The sequence below is a fragment of the Gymnogyps californianus genome, chromosome 1 (assembly GCF_018139145.2).
Source record: "Gymnogyps californianus isolate 813 chromosome 1, ASM1813914v2, whole genome shotgun sequence".
Lineage (NCBI taxonomy): Eukaryota > Metazoa > Chordata > Aves > Accipitriformes > Cathartidae > Gymnogyps > Gymnogyps californianus.
Window position 1 is genome coordinate 211,352,943 of NC_059471.1, and position 21,121 is coordinate 211,374,063.

Genomic DNA, 21,121 nt, shown 5'->3' on the forward strand with positions numbered 1-21,121 from the left:
TCCAACAGACCGTCTACTTTTAATTGCTCTGTGCTGTCTACACTGGTGTTTCTCGTCCTCTCCCTTTCTCCCTTCATTACCAGGGATGGATGCACAGTCCTCAGCTCCCCTGTGCCAGGTCCCACACCCCATCTGTGCACAGCACATCTTGTTTGTCATGTCACAGTGCAGTTTGTCCTCCTTGTGATGTCACAGAACAGAACATCCTGTGTGTGATGTCACAGCAGGCCCTGTGTGGCCTCTACCTGTGACATCACTGAGTGCATTAAGAAGGCTGTGCCCAGCAGGGGAAGGGGAACTTCTTTCTAAAACAGATTCTGGCTCCACGCAGGTCTCTCTGGCACAAGGATGCATATGGGGAAGGCAGCAATGAGAAGACACAGTCGTGTTAGCAGGGCTAGTGAAACGCTTTGCAGTTTTCCACAAAAGTCCCCATGGGCATCTCTGAGCAGTTGCAGTGATGTCATCTACCAGACCATCCCACACTGCTGTGCTCCTTCACACTGTCTAGCAATGAAAATAGCTTCAGTTCTGCCTGGGGAAGGATTACTGCATGGTGGACAACCATGTGGCTGCCTTTAAAGGCCCCATTAGGGCCCCCAGCTGGACCTAGGAAATGCAGGGAGGGAGGAATGCCAGTTCACATTGGCCTAAACCGCATGTAGCATGATGGCGTTAGATATAGACACTTGGTACTACTGGAAGCTTATACAGTGTCAGGTGGGGAGGGCACAAAGGTAGCATAAAGGTAGTTTAGGTTTCCTTCCTCTTGGACTGGCAAGGTCTGTACAGTATCTCGAGGGGACTCAACAGATTCCTTATCCTTGGTGTTGCAAGAGAGATTGGGTTTAAACCTGAGGACTTGAGTATTCTGTCATGCCAATGTAACAGAGCTGGTCCTGTGGGCATTACATTGCTGGAAGTTAGAGAAGAACCAAAGTCAGACCAGTCTGAAAGTACCAGGCTTGGGGGCTGTGATGACTTGCATGGCCATAGATTGAGAGGAATGCTATTGAAATCAGAGAGCTCTGTGAACCTTTGAAAGGCGATCATTGGCTCATACTTTGCCATGCTGCGACCTTGCTAGCACAGCTGATGATTGCATGCATCAAATAGCTCTGGTTCTGTGCTCTCCTGCTACCCATTCACTGGAGAAGAAGGAATGAGATTCTTTAAAAGTAAACTTACAGATGTCTCTCAGTCTGTCATTTGGGTCATGCAGATCTGCTCTTGGATGATACGTCTCTACTGTGTATAGGTCAATGTCTCAACATGCATTTCTCAAACACACCCAGAACTGTTCTCTGACACAGAGGCCCACTGGTGTGGAACAGCATCCATGTATACCATGAAACTGTCTTAGTCTCCAAAGCAGTGTTGGGAATGGGCCCTGGCCCATGTTAACTCCCAGTGCATAGCCAGGAGTTGCCTGGAGGAATGCAAGTTAGTATAACCCAAAAGTATGCAAAGGCACATCAGTACTTTAACAGTAAAGGAACTCAAGTTTGAGTGCCTTGGAAACATTCCCTGCCACTGTTTAACCTGCTGTTATAGACATTGCCTCTGTGTACACTAGGAATTTAACTCCTTGCTGAGAGGGGTTTCTCCAGAGTACTTCCACTAGTGCTCCAGTACATGGTTTTGTGCAGCTGCAGTGAGGAGTAATCTGTGAGGCTTAGGGCTATTGCTGGCCACCAATTTCTGAAAGCTTTACTAGCTTTTAGAGAACTTGGTGGGCTTGGAAAGAAGTTGGACCAGCTAGGGCAAAGCAGAGCTTGAGCAGCTCCAACACACATCTGTTTGCCACACAATGTAATATCATGGGCATCATCTGTAGATAAGGAAAGTAATGCAGAGAGGGAAAAGGCTGTACATGTACATATTGCGTTTGTGAGTAAAAAAGGTTCTTCCAGAAAGCCAACTCCTAGAAAACCATTTTTATTCTCAGTCTGTGAGTCCCCCTTGTTTACCCTGGGCTGCATCAAATCCCCTCATCTGACACTTTTGCTTGGCATCTTTTGATTCCCTCAGTCAGTAGCTGTGTTAACAGAAGTATCTCTTCACCTTTTGGCAAGATTCTTAGTCATGATACTGCCATTATATAAAACATTCCATTTCTTCCTTTCCAGTGAGGATCGAGTCATTGAACATTACAAGAAACTAAATGGTCAGACAAGAGGTCAAGCAATTGTGAAGTAAGTGAAATAAGAGTGAGTTCTTGTGACCTTTGTTTTATCAGGAAATATTTATACTGGACTGTAAATACAATATGTAACTGTGTCTCCCATCTCATCTAATGCTTTATTTTTAAGTATTTATGTACTTAATTATTTATTTATTAAAGCTTTTTTTTCAGATCATCCTCTCAGCTTCTCAGACATGTTATTCTCTTATGTGTTGTTTTGCAGTTACATGAGCATTGTAGAATCCCTCCCAACATATGGAGTGCATTATTATGCAGTAAAGGTACGTGCTACAACAAAGGGTCATTTATTGAATTAAACTGTTGTTGGAGAGGGAGGGAGAGAGGTACAAATAACCATGCTGCTTTCAGAATACAATACACTGCTACTAAAGTCTCGTTTCACTTCCTGTGGCAGGATAAACTTATTTCAACTGTGTAGTGAATGTTTGGTAAATACAGCTCCAAAGAGGAAAATCCTGTTCTTGGAGATAATACTCTTGCAGTCCTATTGTGCTGGAGATGTTCAGCCCACAAGCAGCGGCAAGCTCTGGTGATGCCAGTGAACCAGCACCAAAGGGACAAGCCAGCCACATCACTGGCAGACTCAATGCTTCACTCCTTTTTGTAGTTCCAGGAGGTCAGACTTTTCCCAGCTGGCAGATCCATGAGCAACTAACTAGGACCAGCCATGACCTGCAGACTGCAGCTCCTTTCACTTGAGATATAGGTAGATGGATACAGATATAGTACATCTTTTTAATGCCAAATCATTGTCCCATACTCTAGAGGTAACACATCCCCCTCCCCGAACAGCTCTCCGTTTCTATGTGGATTTCATGCAGGTATTCATGAAATCCCTCATTTCTTTTGTCTAATGATTTATCACCAAATCTTCCAGTCTCATATTATTATTATTACTTCCCTGCCTGACCAGCTGTGTAGGGTTGTTATTTTTTTTAAGTAGAGAAATCAATAAACATATAAAGAAAGCTAGATCGACACTCCCCAGAGCATATTCCTTCATTTATCACCCCTGAAGTTTTGATGTGTTTCATCATTATCTCTCTGCACAGATCATATATGGTTTTTCATATATCTGTAATGTCTTGCACACATGGGGTATGCACAAATATCTGACAGTGCCTGTCTCAGGGAGAGGCGTTTGTAGTCTACTCCTGCTAATGTGTACGGCATTTTGCGAAAAGCATTAGTCTCATCTTTTGCCAGAGGGCAGGATCCCTCCAGCACCCTTTGCATCCAGATCTCTTGGACTACTGTAGATCAAGAAAGATCTGGTGGATTGGGCTGGGTGTTCAAGCCTGCAAACACTTGAAAGCTATTCCAGTGAACTCCCATGATCAATAAATACCAGTGAGCAGCAATGAGGCAGCAAATATTGCACGTAATAGGTGTTGCTTCTGCCTGATGTGGGGGTTTTGGTTTTGCTGCGTTTTACCCTGCCATCCTCTATCACATTAACAGAGCAGATGTAATTTCATTGAGGACTCCAGTTCAGTAAATTGCAAAGAGGCTGGTATCAGATATCAGCCATTACTCCATAAGGCCATTTTATTGCACACTCAGACACAAAGCAGTTGGGTCTGAGCCTAGTCAGACCTTATCACTTGGTAGCTCTCAGATCCCATTACTGCTGCATTTTCAAGATTAATGCTAAAATCCCTCCACATAATTCAAGTCAGCTGGGTGATTCGCTTTCCTTCCTCTCCAGTCTCTGAGTGTTCAGACTGAATAATTCGCAGGGAAGAGAAAAAGGATGCACCACTGCACAAGGGACCCATGTCAAACCTCCCCACCTCCCCTGGCAGCATTTTGAGTAACTTGATCACTGGTGATGCATTTTAAATGGTTTTATATGTCATAGCTAAAAGTGAAACAGATCTCTCCTAAACACCATGTGGCTTTGTGACTTGAGGAAATTCAGCAGGGGTAAATTTAACAGCACCCATGACGTTCAAAGATATTGCCTAGAAACAAATCTTCACCTTGAATAACAACCTAGGAAATCTCCAGCATTTCCCCGTCCCATTCAATATAATTCCCTCTCTTTTTTCTTCCAGGACAAACAGGGAATTCCTTGGTGGTTAGGACTTAGCTACAAGGGGATTTTTCAATATGACTACCATGACAAAGTGAAACCAAGAAAGGTAAGTGTTTACTTTTCTATCAAGGTCTGGGCTTGCCACACATGCTATAGCTTGATTTGAGGGTGCGATGTATGCCAAATGCTGGCATCGATTCATGTGATTTTGAAGGATGTCGTTTCTCCTAAACTTGTCTGAAAGTCTGCAAAGAATTAATGCACAAAAGTAGCTGTTAATTTATTAAATGTTGTGGTATGGGGGGGAAATAAGCGTCACTTAATCTGGCAACTTGCTTTTACACTTCTTTTTTGCATTGTTCATAAGACATAAATGGGAACTGAAGGACTGATCCTGTCAGGTGCTGGAGATCTTCCATTCCCACTGGCTATGGCAGGACTGAGGGTGCTCAGCTAACCCTTGACAGTGTATTGTCAAGCCATAAATGATCCAAGAGAGAGTGGGAAGAAGGGACAGGAAAGCTTCTTCCATTTATTACAAACAGAAAAAATTGCTCGGTTTTCCCAGGAGCAGCGTTACATTTGATAAGCAACAATTTTAATAAGTGAAGAGTTAATGGCAAGCTAACAAGAAAGGAATATTTTCATCACATGCATAAAAAAAAGGCATTAAAAAGTTTGTGCCCATATCTGATTTGTTTAGGAACTTTATTTTGAAAGAGTTCACAAATCAAGGCATGGCATGCATAGATCTGATCACAAAACTGGAGCTCGGTCAGTGATGACTAGCCATTCTGGTCTCTTTATTACTATTCTTAGTGAGGCTTTCAGTGCATCTGTAAATCGGGATTTGTCTCAGTCCTTCCAAATTGCCTTTGAGAAATCCAGCTAAGGAATGTCCTGTTCATTTGGGAGGAGGAAGGTTTTGATCCCTTAAGCTCATCCTACTAGGCAGACCCATGTGTTCTGATTTTCCTACCTAGGATGCCATCTAATATAAAAAAGCTCATCTCTGAGCACATGCCCTGCAGGTGGGCATGCACAGTCTGTTAGCAACAGTATTTGTTGTACTGCAAACCCGTGGAGACATCAGGAGGCAAGGTTTCAGGCTTGCTTGCAGGCTGCAGAACTGGATAATTTGCAGCAACTAGGCAGGTCTTCTATGGATGCAAATGCTTCCATGCTGAATTAACGTACTGCATTTCTCTTTGCATTTTCTCTTTCTCATTTTGTCTCTGTGCCAAGGTCCCCTCTCCCTTTCTTTCACCTCCTCTGATCACATTCAAGTTGGACAGTGTCTGGTGCTCACAGATAGCATCTTCTATTAAAATAAACTAGAACCAAGGTTTTGGTAGAAAACAGAACTGCCAAGGAGGCAGCAGGAGATAATAGGTGCGTTGATTAGCCTTCTATTCACTGAAGGCTATTAATGAGGCTTTTTATTCATTGAAGAAAAGGACAAGGGGAGTAAGGGGGTCTTCACAGAGCATCTGTGCTCTAAAAGAAATATCTGTTTGGGATCAATCATTACCTGCAGGGCAAGCCATACTCACACGTGATAGTTTAAAACATGCCTAGGCTAGGTGTTTGCACCCACATACCTCCATTAGTGCCAACCCCCCAGGGAAGACATGTCCTTAAAACATGCCTTCAGAAGTCAGTCTTAGTGATGGAAACATTTCTTTGGAGGAAAACAGTGCCCTGCCATGACAAGGACTCAGCCATTCACAAGCTATAGCAATTTTTATCAACCCTGATGCGATGAGAGTGTTGGTGGAGAGCATCAGAAGAAAGAAAAAAAGAGGTCAGGTACTCTGACTGCGTGAGAGGAGTCAGCCATTTCCACTAGAAGAGTCAAGCCTCCCTTCTTAGCTTCTCTATTTTCTCTTCTTCTCAGCCGCTCAGGGTGATCTGGTCTGTAGCATTCGTTTTAGAGCTTGATAACATCTTGGCCAGCCTCCCTCTGTCCCCACTAATCTACCTCTAGCTCTCACGTTGCCCCTAGAATCAGGGACTGTAGGCATATCCTACCCTTTTTCTGCAAGTGTAACCCTAAAAAATAGGGTGCCAGTTTTCTCTTTATTGGGAATTACTATTTTTTTTTCTCAGCAAACTATGTACAAAATCCAGGAGACCCAAAACAATGGTGCTGCCTTATGTATAAACCACTGAGGAGTTCTGTGGCTTAGCAGAAGTGGTCATAAATCTGGGAGGGAAGGTTGGATGGGAAGGGAGAGCAGGAATTTCCGGGCTAGACTTTGTCCATTGCCATAATCCAGAGACCACAGCAGTGAAAAGACAGCCTAGATGAGCATTTCTCTGTTACATGATGCTTGCAAACCCCATCTGTTGGCAGGGCTATTCCAAAATGCACAACCTAAATCAGGGACAGGACTTGGATAGAGTGGCTGAGGCTTCATTATTTTGCCATTGTGTGCTTTTACCCTCTGTAGAGCAAGTAAAAGGACTTCTTACCCTACACAGGTGGTAAAACTACTCTGGCAAGAGCAGCCCAACTCCCTCAGTGAGGTGCAATGTTTAATCCTCTGCTACTTAGATTGTAAAATTGCACTTGATAACCCCGGTGTCTGGGAGCTTACCACAGTATCTGATTCATTTCACTATACCAGCATGGGCTGGTTCAAGTTTCTGCTGTGCAAAGGGGAGGGGTAAACCTTACTGAACTGTCTGCAACGTAAAATTGGGAGGGGAGGGGAGGGAAGAGATTTTGTCTTTTCTGATCTTTATTATTTTGTTCCTGCACATTGCCAATGCCAGAAACAAATTGAAAAATTACAATGGAAAAATAAATCTCCCTGGAAGAAACACAAACAGAAAATTGTAGTAAGAAACCAGCTGAAACCAAGACATTTATATTAAATGCATATAAAACTTTGCTTGTCTTATAAGGGAGATTATAATGTTTTCCTATTATGTCATCCTAGATAGATTTCCATGCTTATTGTGTTTGCAAGTAAAACTGTAACCCACACTAAGCAGCTGAGCCTATCTCAGGCGATCCCATTAGCAGTCAGTCAAAACCACGTTTTTATTAAATTGCTGGAGTAAATCAGCCATGTGTCTCTAGAAAACTAACTAGGTTTGTCAGCAAGTTGGATGAGTCTGGAGAGGAGAACTGAGTCTGACACAGGGCCAGAACTTGATCTTGCTTGCGCTATTCTCACTCAGGCATAAGTCCTCCAGCATTACTGGGGATGCAGCTGAGGTGGGTATCTGGCACCTAGTCCGAGGTGGTTCAGACGGGAATGCAGGGCTATTAAACCGGAATGCTGCTTGCGCTGGGCTGCAGAGCCTAATGTGACTCTGTGCTTCTATTTTTATGTTCCCTCCTGCCTATGCTTGAATTCTGTGGAAGCCCTGAAGCTACCCAAAGCCATTACTTCGAGGCTTATCTTTCTCCCTTCTGTTTTTCTCCTGTATGTTCAGGGGATAGCTCACGGACTCAGCAAGCCCTGCCAAAGGCTTCCTCTTGAACGTTGCCTCTTCGAACCCAGATTTCGTCATATCAGTTACGATCTGATAGCCATTCATTCTTAGGTATTAAATAAATACAAAAGTTTTGGAATACTTCACAAAATCCATCACTGCAGCTGAACAAGAAGAAGGGAGTATCAGGTGTGGAAAGATGGCTGCTGTCCTGCTAACCATATGCTGAGGCATTCTGGAAGTTTAGTAGTGGCTTGCAGAACCAGTGTCATTTGTGTAGCAGCAGCGCACAGCATCCAGGATGGGCAGAATCCATCTCCCTCTATGTTACACTTAGCTTCTACAAACTCTTCCCTGTGAAGAGAAAAGGCCCTTCAAGGCTCAGTGTGCCTTGAAAAAGCACAACAAAAAGGAGTCATTGCCCTGCTGGGCTCTACCCATCTTGGGTCAGCACCATCCAACATTCATGATAAACCAAAGCAAATTCTTTGGAACCAGGTCTTCAGATAGGATGTGCCAGCACCACTCTCCCACAAGCCGCTGAGGCTGTAGTGACCAAAACCATCATTTTCAGAGAAGGGTCATTACGGGTTTTTTTGCTTGCAATGCAGAGCAACTGGAAAGAAAGAGCAAGGCACTGCAGCCCCCCTGTGTGACTATATCGTCTATGAGTGGTGCTTGTTCATTTTAACCAGCAGGTAGGGATGTAATTCCACTCCATCCCAAGAGACCTGTACATGAAGCAGAAGCGGCATAGCCTGGAGCTGTGAGACCAGCATGCCCAAGCAGTTGTAGTAGCACTAGGCATGTGTCTGTTGTTCTAGTGAGATATTCCCACTGATTTAAGAGCCCAAAGGCATCTTTTAGTGCACACAGCTTAACAGTTAGTAAACAATTAACTCCAAGCTGAAGAATGAATGATTAACAAAGTCAGCCAAAGGACTTCCATATGGCCAATAAACACACAGATAAATTCTTTAACTTATCATCAAAAATAAAATGACCTTAATTAAGGAGAGTCTGGTAGTGTTTGGTTGCTTTGCAAGAAATACCTCTATATAGTGTTATCCCTTTTTCTTCCACAGAAGGCTAGTGGCAACGAAACTTAAGGTGAGCCTTTTTTCTCAGACTCATAAACTTTATCAGTGTTTGCATTCTCTGGTAGACTGAAGAGAACCCAAGGGGAATAAAGACTTTTGGAAAGAAGATAAAATGTGAGGCATCCCAAAATTCAGCTCTGAATGTAGCTTGACAAAGACTTTCCCTGTGACAGCCAAACATCAGTTTCTGCCATTTCTTCCCAGCGTTATCCTTTCTCTGAGATGAAGTGAAGCATGCTATGAAAATACTCTGTCCCTTGCCATAAGGTCTCCACAATGCTCTATGGATGCTCATTACAGAATAATTTAATTTGTAGTATTGTTGTGAATCCAAAGCAACGGTAAAGGATTGACTTCCCATTTAAACATGCAAAAACAAGAGCTGAGTTGGACCCATCCTACCAAGCAATACAAAGCACAAGTAAAATCAGTAGCTTTAAGTGTCTGATCAGAGAGAAATCACCTGCTTGTCGACAGCATGAGCACAGTAATCAGCACATCAATTATGTCCAGAAAGTGAAAGATTGCTGTGTGATGTCACTTGGCCTTTTCCAAACAGCAAGAGATAGAGTGAACTCTCCCAATTCCAGAGGCAAAATGAGATATTTACACAGGAGGAGCAATAGCCTAATTAAGAGCTGCTTTATTGCAGGACAAATAGAGATCCTCTCTGCTTTAGGGCATAATGAAGCATTGTCAAGTCAGTAATTGCACTGATGGAGTGGTTAAACTTGTGCTTCCTGTGGTGAAGGAATGACAGACCAGTGACTTAAAAAAACATAAAGTAGAGATTGATGTGAAATGTATAGAAAGTAGCGAACAATGGGGAGGAGGAAGCTGACAAATTGGTCTCTACCCTGACTGATCATAGAACATCGGGACAGTCAAAAAGGCAAAAGAAACATGAAATTCGAATGAGTTACAGGGAGCCCAATTCACTTGTATTAACTCCTTGCCACATGATACAATAGAGGTCAAGAGCTTAGAAGGGTTGAAGATAGGACTAAAGGTGTGACCCTCCATCCAGAGTTTTAACATTGAATTGGTTGGTTTTGAACAGGATTTTGGGAGGGGTTATAAACCCTCATGTTCAAGGCGGGTGTTTGATTTGGCAGCAAGTTGGTTTCTGTTGTCAGAGGTATAGAGCATGCGTAACGCTCCTCTCACTGGCATGCCACTGAGCCACAGGGTGTATTCAGAAAGGTCTGGCCTTTCTTTAGAGCATCCAGAATCAAGTGGGGTCAGAGACAATGTATTGGACTCATGTCTAATTGCGCTCTTCTTGGAACAGCATCATTTCCTAAAACATTTGCAAACACCTTTGCATTGCAGACAAGGATAAAAGATTTCAAATTTACAAATGATACAAGAGGAGCAGAAAACATTTCCAGGAAATACTGGTTTAAAAGCTAGTGGAGTCTCAGTGGCATTGCTGTAATAAATTATTCACTGTGATTAGCTGACTGTTAAGGACTACCTGCTGACTCCTTCTGCTCAGCGCTTTTATTTCTCTTCCCGTTGCTGATCCTTCATGCTTTTTGGATTATGGACTTGGCTGTAAACTGAACCAGTCTTCAGGTCACGGCGGGTTCAACTCATTTTATAGTGCAGTAATTCAGTCTTGGTTTAGTATTTGGAAATATAGAGCACTGGAGGAGGGAAACATATACAAAGTGAGGTTCCTTACCATGCTGTTTCTTCTCATGGAGAGAGGCTGCTCACCCGATCTCCTTCCATATCAAAATGTAAGACCCAGACCTGTGACTGTTGAAGAACAGCCATCGTTTAAGACTGGCTGAAATGTCTTATTCCATCCCTGTTACACAGGAGACCATGTTCTCACTAGCACCTTTTTTGCTGCTGCTTGCCCTCTATTTGGGGTGTCTACCATCCAGCACCAGGGTCTTTCCCTTTCAGCACCCACTACTCCATGCCTTACCACTGCACTTCGCTATGCCAAAAAGCTGCTGAGCGCACTGGGAGATGAATAAGTCAGCTCAGAGCACATGGGACTGGAAAGCAGGATTTTGTCCCTGACACTCAGGATTTCCATGGGATTTGGCCGGACATGTCACTGGGCTGTCATTCAGTGAACATTTCTTTTGGCAGCAGTACCAGCTGAAGTGGCCTTCATCACCCTCTTCCTCCATTGCAATCCTGCCACCACTGCTCATTTCCTGCCCTGGGCCCCTTCCTCAGTCATGCTGGTATAATTGTGCGGCCGGGAAGGAAACTGCTCCAGAGAAGGGATCAGAGCTCAGCATAACTCAGCCAAAAAAAGTGGTCACTTTTAACCTCGACCAGTTCCCAATCCCATTCACCATCTGGCCCGCAATCAGTATCCTACAGCACAGCTGTAGGAGCTGGCTATGGGTGCAGGCTGCATAAATCACAACAGCCAGAGAAAGAAACTGCCATTAACCTACACAATAACTTTGTGGAGCAAGACAAGGGCTCCATAGCTCGAAACAAGACGGAAGGAGTTTGGCTGCATGGAGTTTGCCATGGTTGAACCACGATGAATTAACAGTTAGGTATAGGTCATCATGACCACTTTTTCTCTTATAAGCTGGTAAAAGTTTGCTTTAGTGTCTCTCCCAAACAGGGCTGATCTCAGACGGCTAAGTAGATTGTCTAGGTAAAGCAACTTTTTAAAATTATAGAATAGTCATGCTCAGTTTCCATTATCTAGGTAAATAAGTAGCTTGATCAACTATAATGCCTGTAAACACTAATGCATACTCCAAGGCACTGCTGTTTTATAAGGAAACCAGCACTATTTTGGTGGTTTAGCGTATGCGTACTGTGGTGATACCATCAGGCATACATTCCCCAGAGTTTTCTGCGAGAATTTACATTCACAAAGGCTACAGCATGACGTCCCATCCCCTGATCCAGCCAAGTCAAGCCCATGGCTACCATTAAATATAGGAGTAGTCCCATCAAAGTAGAACTCCCTTGCTCTAAGTGCTTTGTCGTATTCAGATCTTAAAGGGAAATTCTCTATAAAAGCAGCAGCCAAGTCTTAAATGATTCTGCAGCACACAGCAGGAACTTCAACAAGATGCAAAGAAAGACAAATCACTCCAACAGCACAAAGTGAAACAAATTGGACCTCAGCACCCTGGAGTTAGGGTGGAGATCTGGAGCAAGATTGAAACCTCCTCGAGCACTTGCGCTTGGCTCTGAAGTGGTAGAAGGCTCCCCGCGTGCCCCACCCTTCTCAAATGCTGTCTCTTAGCTCACCAGGACTCACTACTCCAAAGGCCTGGGCATTTTTATCACCAGATGAAGCCAGGCAGGGGCCCAGTTATTGGGTGGTTATGAATATGAGGCATCTTTAAGTCAGTGGCCTGGGCAGGAGGCTCAGAAGGTCAGACATTGCAGCACATTATCATGTACGTGGGATTGCTGCTGCTGTGGCACCCCATATGCAGACACCCTGCATCACAGGAGTATGTGCATCACCATAGTAGTGTGGGATGGGGATGGCGGTTCCTGTATTTTGGTTCCAAGACAGATATACTTTAGTCATGCCACTAGAGAAGACAAAAGGATCCTTAGGAAAGAGAGTAGCAGGAATGGTTTGTGGGCGGCATAAATCATTCTAGGGTGCCACAGCTGATTCATAGGCTATAGGCTGGGCATCCTTTATCTAATACATAGTATATTATGTCAGAAAGGAGAGATCTTCAATGCAGAAAGATCTAGTCACTTTGATTTGCTGGCAGAGGATAAAAGGGAGAAAATTTAACTTATGAGAATCAGGGAAAAGTAGTTCTCTGTAGACCTATTGGTTTAGACACACCCAGCATGGTGACAGCGATGCAATATCTAACAGCATCTACCATATATAGATGTGCAGCGAAGTGGATTTGGTTGTATATAGAGTCAAAGTCTGATCTCCCCATCTGTATACAGTTATAGACACAAATATCAAGTTGCATTATGTAGACAAATAATGCTTTGTCCCAATAGCAGCTCTTCCCTCTGTGATCTGATGCTTTGCTGTCTCTCTGAGCCAATAAACCACTTTTTGAAATTTAATAGGGAATTGTCTCTCCATAATGGAAATGAATGCAGAGCAGTGATTATATAGATCTAGATGCAATTTCTGTTTGGTCAAGCCAGAAATGTTTGTTGGGGTGGTGTGGTCCCATGACAACAGCACACAGCAAAAGGGATCTCAAATTGGACCAGAAATTGTTTGTCTGTTTGGCAAAAAAAGAGTCCTGAAGCCTGAGAGGAAGAAGTAATTAGAGAGTGAGCTGGGATTGCTGACAGACCACTGAAAGTCCCACTTAGCCAAGCCACTCTCTCATTCCATGGGGGAAGGGAGGATGGCAAGCCTCTGGGAAGATCATTGGTGGGGTTGTTTCCCACATCAAATCACACAGGAAACCTTTTATTTTTTTGTTTTGGGAAGTGGAAAAAAAAAAAAAATACCCCAAACTAATAGAAATACAGGAATGAATGGAAGTGTGGCAGGATGGAGGGCTAAGTTATGGTGCAGCAGCATCCCCATCTCATGACCTGGGGGCACCCTCAGCAATGGGTCACACTAATTCACAGGTGACAGCCCACAGAAATCTCTTGATAAATCTGCCCCTGAAACAAGAGCCCATTTGTTTGAGCTAAGATGGTGCTGTTCTGCCTGGACCAAATCCTTCCTCATTCACTCTAACTAGTTTGACAGAGGTATGATTGATGGGAGCAGGGTTGGCTTGAGGCAGAACACAAATCCAAGCCCGGAAACCATGGCCCCACTGAAATCACTGGGACAAAACTGCCATTGACTTTGCTGGAGCTGTGATTTCCATAGAGTTTAAGGCCAAAAAGGGACCGCTCACAACCTCCACCCTGACCTCCTGCATAACTCAGCCCCTAGAATTTTGCTTGCTGGTTTGTTCAGCGGAGGGAATTACATTTCCAAGGAGGAATTTTTTTGTTATGTTTGTTTTGTCTTTAAACTGCAAAACAAAAGACTTGGGACTTTGTAGCTGCACTCATGCAAGCTGTGTGAAAATACTGTCATTGTTTAGTTCCATTGTTTAGTACCAGTTTTAGTATCGGGATGTCATCCAGGGTTGGCTCTTGCCCACAGCGTAGGCGAGGGAAGGGGTTGCATTTGGGCTGTTAGAAATGTGCCACGTTATTTCCCTGCCTTTCCTAGAAGCCTTTCAGAGCATCCAGTCTGGGTGGTAGTCCATGCATTTGGAGGGATGATTGTTCCTTCTGCATAGTATGATTTAACAACGCATTAATCATCTAAGAAGCTGCAAGACTCGAAGGACTGGGAGACGCCATATAGGTCAGCAAGTCCAACAGCAATTACAGTTGGTCATTTATTAGATGCTTAGAATAAAAAAAAAATATAGGTCAAAAAGGCCTCTGGAGGTCTCTAGCCCAACCTCCTGCTCAAAGTTGGGCCAGCTTAGAGTTTGATCCGGTTACTCACGGCCCTACTGTTTGACCACCTCCACTGACTGTTTTGTTTTTTGGGGGGGGGTTATATATCTAGTCAGAATTTCCCTTGCTGCAACCCTGCCACCTGTGTTCATTGCCTCTTATACTGTCGCTGGGCACCTCTGAGAAAAGTCTGTCTCCATCTCCTTTGTAAATTCCCTTTAGGTCACCAAAAGGAGCAGACAACAGCAGGTAGATCCTCTGTAGACTTCTGCAAACACTTTGATTCTGAACAGCCACCAAGCATGATATCTGAAACCCCTGAGAGCGTGTCCATGACTGAGTAACTCCATTCTGCCTGTGCCCCATCTCAGGTGCTTCAGGGGAACACATACACACAGAAAAGGGAAAGAAAATGAGACACCAAATACCAGGGCATTTATATCTGTTTCTTAATAGACCCAATGCAAAATGGTTCATGCTGTGTCCCCACAGGGTTGTCCATCCACAATCCACACTGCCCAGTTCAGAGCCAAGTCCAGCTCTTCTGGGCACAGCAGGCAGAAGACAGTATCAGGGACCCAATACCCCAGTCCCAGGACAGAGAAGCCTGAGAATTATTCCAAAAGGTACTATTTGGGCATGTTTCTCTAGGTACCATAATCCAGAAAGCACAGTGCACCAATCACCAGTGCTGCCCTTCAGCAACCCTCTCTGTCCTCTCCCTGAGCTGCAGGGTGACGCAGGAGCCACCAACAGCCTCATTATTGCCAGGGGTTCCCACATGTATGGCATGGCCCCTCCACTGGATACTCGGGCAAGGCTTCCCAAGCACAAAGGGACAGAGCATGGCCCAGCGCCTAGCATAGATTAACGCAGCTCCCCACACCTCAGCAAAGTCCAGGTCACCCAGGACATGAGTGACCAAGCCAGAAACAGCCCCCCATGATTCACAAAACACCTTCCCTTCTTTATCAGGAGCCTCTGGCATTTTTCAAATGCTCTCACGCTGACCCTACCTCCTGCTGTGTGCAAACTCCACGTACTGGCCCCATGGTCAATAAAAATGGTAAAAACCTTCTTCAGACTCACATGGCTGAAACGGATGCAGATCCCTGGGCCTCCTCTCCTCCAGGCTCAGCTTAATTAGGGAGCAGCCAGCAAACCACAAGTGTGCTCACAAAAGAAGCTTGCGTCTGAAGGGCTTTGACTGCAGCTCTTTGTAACTAGTCACAAACATCTGGTGCCTGGCAAGCTTGCCTGCTTCTTGGAAAGGGTTTCCAGTGAGAAAATTCCTGTAGCTTGCACCTGAATTCTCCGCAGTGCACCGTGCAGCACTCGGATCTCTCCCCTGGCTCGTCTTCTAGGCTGCCAGCTTTGCAGAAAAGATTTCTGGCACTGGCTTCCCCACCATAGCCTCCCCACCCACCCCAATGCATTTTAAACAGTACACATGGTCCGACAGGGAACAATTATTCCCTTGAATGTTTGTGGGTTGATAAGCAGTCTTGCAAATTCAAGTGATAGTGTTGGTTCCAGTTTTATTCGCACGATGAAACAGAGCCCATGGTGGGGACAGTCCCCCCAGAGGAGGAGGGAACAAGGGTAATTCTTTTCTCCTCTCTTAGCAGCCCCTTTCCCTTTTATGTGCGTGCGTGAGTGTGCAGCTGTGCTCAAAAGCCAGTCTCAGGGAGACTTCCTTAAGTATCTATTGAAGATTAAATGATCTCATGTGCAGCCTGTAATGATGGCCACTAACAAAAATTGTTCCCATCTGAAAGCTGCCCAGTGCTGTATGATCCAAAATGGGCTGCTGACCTCAGAAGAGAACCCAGCGGGCAAACCACCACATCACAGAAACTCACCCCACCGCAAGCACCACTAATTGTCCCCTTGTCTGCGGGCTCCGAGTGAAGGCAGCTACTAAAGGGCAGGGGAACTGTGCTCTCAGCTTGTGTTACCGAGTGACTTTCTCCTAAGCCTCATTTCCAGTGTGTTTGGGGAGATGCTGTCCCAGTCCCTGCTGTGAGGTACCTTTTGTCTGGCAAAAGTCACTACGCCCCTAATACAACTCCAGTAAAACCAATACAAATTGTCCCACCCACAAGGGCAGGCACTGGATTAGGCCCTGCAAATTAACCAAAGACAATCATAAGCCAAATAACCCAAAACCAGCCCCAGCCTCGGTGCAGGAAGAGGCAAACATGCCATGAACATGGATGCTTTGATTCAAACTGGCCCCAAAACCAGCACGCATCTGTTGTCACTGCATTTCCACAAGACTGTTGAAATTACGATGAGCTCCCTGCTGTGGCTCGTATTCCCCAGTGAAGGTTGCAAGCACCAGCGTGGTAAAAGGATCTTGATGGGTAAAAATTATGCTTCCATTTAAGAAGACCCACTAATGGCACCTTGTGCATCTGTCACTGAATTAACAACATTGATTTGAAACCGTACATAAGCCAGGCAACTGGTGAAGGGAACAGCTTGCTTACATTAGGAGGTCTGGCTGAAGAGAGACCTTAGGCTTTGTTTCTCCTGAGGGGTTGTGATCAGCTAACAGGAAAGCAGATACTTTCTTGTGGGTATTCACATTTTTGCAGATTGGATGAGACCTCTCAGATCAATGTGGGCAAAAAGGAGTGGGAGACTGTAGAATAATATTTGGGGAGCAAAGGGTACAAAGCAAAGAGCAAAGTTACAGCAATGGTAAAACGCACGTGTATGTTCTGGAGAGCAGGGCTATGGAAAAAAAGACACAAACTAAAGTTGTGGGTCACTTTCACCCCCTCCCTCCCAAGAGTCTGGATTTGCCTCCTTCCACACCCTGCCAAGAAAAACAAAGAAACTAAATGTAAAAATGCAGCGATCTGGGGAGCTGCTCTGGTGCCCAAAACGTAGGTGTCTAATTCCGTTTTAGGCACTACTGGGGATCCAAGACATCTGCGTGGGGCTGGCAGATACGGCACTGGACCTACGGCAGGCTCACTCCTTCCCTCCTGGCGAAGCAGCCGGGGGCCAGGCAGGGTACCCCGGGGCATGGAAAATGGCACTTCACGCCTACATTTGGGCGTCTGAACAGCTCCCCCAGAGCCCTGTGTGTTTGGACAGTTGGAGTTAATCATCGAAGGGAAATGGAGCTGCAGTTAACGAACTGAGCACTGTGGGGTTTGGTAGCAGAGAGGGTAAAATAGGAAAGGATTGGCGTGCAGGGGACAGTCCGGCAGAGCCCGAGGGAGGAGGATGGGGAGGAAAGCGTCCGAGGAGAGCAGCTGCCAGCAGCTCGCAAAAGGGTTTCAAATTCCTTCTGCACCACGCCGAAGTTTAGTCATAAATGACAACAGGGGACCCGGGGACAGAGGGATATTTTCTGAAGGGTGTGATCTGCTGGTTTTTTAGACTCCTATGTGTTCCACATGTCTGCGCGCCTCCCAAACACGTCCTGCGCACATGCTGTGCGGCACGGCCGCGTTATCCTCCCCGCATTGCGGATGGGCATCTGGAAGCACGGAGGGATGTTTTCGGCAGCCCACATGGCAGTCTCAGGCTTGACCCCGGTTGTTGTCAGTGGGAGTTTAGGCCCCAAACTTCCTTTTCGTGCCTTTGAAGCTGGGCGCTTGCAGGGGACACAGATTTCACGTTCAGACCTCAGCTCCCGGCTTAACCCTTTCACCCCATGTCTGTCCTCCCTCAGTGGGTAAAATAGTGGGTATTTCTGCGCTTCATTTGGTGATTACAACTTTTATGTAGCGATTAATTTTTCCAGTGGAGGAATAAAATAATCCTCTAAGGACAGTGTAACCGAGCCCTTCAAGCTTCCCATCCCTCCTGGCCCCCTTCCTCCCCTACCCTCCTGCGACGCGGACAGCCCCAGCGTACAGGGCAGCTCAGTGCCCTCCTTACCCCATCTTTCCTTTCAAACACCCCGTTATAGAAAGAAAAAAAGAACCAACCAAAAAGGCCCCCCCCCCCCCCAAAAAAAAAGCAACTCTTGGTTGGAAACTTTTACAAACACAAATATTTTCAATTTTGCTGCCCCTGAAATATTAGCGAGGAGAAAATTTTGGGTGCTCGCTGTGGCTTGTTTTATTTTCTAGATTTCACCTCCACCAGCAGCTTAATCAGTGCAAATCAAATTACGCCTCCTGTTTACTTATCTCCAGAGCGCTGACACTGGCAAGCGGCTTATCTCGGCGTGGCAGGAGCCAGCTCCTTCCTTGGGGGTAGGACAGGAACTCCACAGAAGCTGCTTGTAGTGGGAGAAGGAGTATAAATCAGGGAAAGCTCTGCTGGCGCTGCTCCCCAGCAGCGAGGTTACGCTCCCCAAGCTCTGGTGCTTGCTATGGGCAGCGCGGAGAAGCCAAAGTGTGAGATGCCCAGGGGGTGGAGGCTGCCTCCTCCCTGTGGATTAGCAGCCTGGAAGCCAGGGTTTGGATTTTGCCTTACTCATTTGTAAAAAGGAGGCGGTGGTGGACCTGTCCGCGGCGGTGACAGCGCAGTAGTTTGCAGAGCTGACACGGTGTGTTGGAGTCACCGCGTCCTTCGTGCTGCTTCTGTGGTCAGTCCTCCCTCCTGCCTGGGAGATGAGGGTTATTTCATGGCAGAGGTGTGGGGTACGGGGACCATGTGAGTGCATCGCAGGAGCACGTACACTCAGCGAGCAGGCAGAGACCCCCCAGGGCTGGCCCATGCTGACTCAGGGGCGAGGGCACGCAGCCAGCACCTGGGAGACCTGCATTTTACTCCCATGACTGCTTCATGCCTCAGTTTCCCCCCTCGGTGATAGCGTTGGCTTTGCCTGCGTGCTGCTTTGAGATGCCCCGACAGGGCAGCCTGTAAAACAGAGGCAGGAATATGACTTGCTCATTGCTGCGTCTTGCACCGCCGGGAGCACGCTGGAGCCTTGGGCATCGCCAACACGAGTCTGCCAGCACCTGGGATAGATAAACCGACTCCGCTCGGCTTATGCTCGTGCGAGTTTTATGTTGATTGCAGGGCTAAAAGCAGAGCTGGGTAATCACACTTCAGTGGAGCGGTGCAAGTCACCCCCACGGGGGTCTCACCGACCCAGCCAGGCCACCTTTGCCCCTCTGAGGTCTGCGCTGCACACCTTGCCTGAGGGAAAGGCTGCCGTGCCAGAGGCCAATACACACCCGCTGCCGGCCCTCGAAGGAAAAACTAGCCGAATCCCGGTTTTCCCGTGCCTTGCATGTGTTTAAACCGTACTTCGCCCTGCAAAGTGAAACCGGGGCCCATCCCCGCCTCCCCCCGGCACCGAGCCCGCCGCAGGCAGCGGGGCCGGGCGGGAGGGAGCCGCCCGCCCCCGGGGCTGCCCCGCGGCTCCTGGGCGGGGGGCGCGGGCGGGACGCGGGGCCGAGCCGGGGCGGAGCGGAGCGGAGCGGGGCAGCCCCGCCGCAGCGCCGGGAGGAAGCGGCGCGGCGGGCAGGGCTGGGCGAGGGTTTGCGCGGAGGCGCCTCACCCCCTTCTTCTCCCCGCAGATCTTCCAATGGAGGCAGCTGGAGAACCTCTATTTCCGCGAGAAGAAGTTCTCGGTGGAGGTGCACGACCCGCGCAGGTGAGCGACGAGACGAGACGAGACGAGCCATGCCGAGCCGGGCTTTGCAATGCCGAGCCGGGCTTTGCAATGCCGAGCCGAGCCATGCCGAGCCGTACCGAGCCGGGTCGTGGCGAGCCGTGCTCCTCCCGCCGCTGTGTGGGGTTTGCTGCGCTTGGTAGCAGGGCAACCCGTAAGCAAGGGGCAGCGGGTATGAAGCCGGGGGCTGCTGCTCCCTTCCAGCGGGAGATTTTGGGTTCGGGTGGGTGTTTTTGAGGATGTGTTTCCCCTCTGCTCCTAGCGGTATTTTTTTTTTTTTCCTTTCCTCTGTTTTGGCACCTTCTGACCCCCGGGGCTGCGCAGCTCCTGTGCCCCAGCTGCGGTGCCGGCAACCCCTGTGCTTGAAAGGGGGGTTGCCTTGTCCCCGCGTTGCGCTTGGAGCCTGGAGATGGGCGCCAGATTTTGTACTCGCATGCTTCCTTGTAAATAAATATTCAGTACTGCAACGGAAAGGAATGGCACGGTACCAAAGGTTTACCGGCAGTCTGGATGAAAGCCCATCAGTCTTTTTGGCACAGGAGTCTTTTTTTTCTTACTTCAGAAACCTAACGTGGGAGAGAGTGAGTGCAAGTCACTGCGCTGCATCTAATCAGTGCATTCGGCACCCCTTGCTCGTTTGCATTAGTGGATGGTTACTGCAGACAGTGACCGGTGTGTATATTGCTCTGTAAGTTGTTCTCACTAAAAGTAATGTCCCACTTCCAAGGTAAGTATGAATACAACTGATGGAAACCAGCTCTCTTCCCAGACTGATTTGATGTGCTGCTGGTAGTAGCGTGTTTTGCTGATCGCTCAGCTGTGATCCTGTTTCACCTGTTTCCCGTGCCTATCTGTGTCTAATATATGTACTTTTATTAGAGGAATTTTGCATGCAGTTTCTGTACCTATTTGCCTTGATACAAACACGGTCACACCATTACAACAGTGCCTGTCTCCATAGGTGCGTTCTGTTAAAGCAAAAACTGAGTAGGGCAGCTCGTACCATTGTGCAGCTCCAGGTCAGCAGAGCCTTGAAGCATCTGCTTAATATTAAGCATGTAAATAGTCGCATGAAATCTAGCAGAGCAAATCCCCAAAGTTGAGAGTACGCTGGGAGATCTTCCAGCAGTGGGAGCTGGGGGTGGTGTACTCCTTCCCTCAGTGAGCCTTCGGCAGCGGGCGAGGCGTCAGAAACGCGTGCTGCAAGCAACCAGCAGCGAAAAGCCCCTAGACGCCCAGGCTGGCCGTTTCCTGGAAGCAACAATTGCAAGGAAAAGAAAGCAAATAGCTCTGGGACGTTAAAATCATGATGATATTTGCGACTCAGTGTC

General features: G+C 46.9%; 1 protein-coding gene across 1 annotated transcript in view; it reads left to right on the top strand.

The window, feature by feature from the left end:
- FRMD4A (FERM domain containing 4A) overlaps positions 1–21,121 on the top strand; it is a 208,442-nt gene that overhangs the window by 149,999 nt on the left and 37,322 nt on the right. Inside the window, 4 exon segments of the mRNA XM_050897605.1 lie at positions 2,130–2,195; positions 2,409–2,466; positions 4,264–4,350; positions 19,696–19,772. Of these exon segments, the coding sequence (XP_050753562.1) occupies positions 2,130–2,195; positions 2,409–2,466; positions 4,264–4,350; positions 19,696–19,772 (288 nt within the window).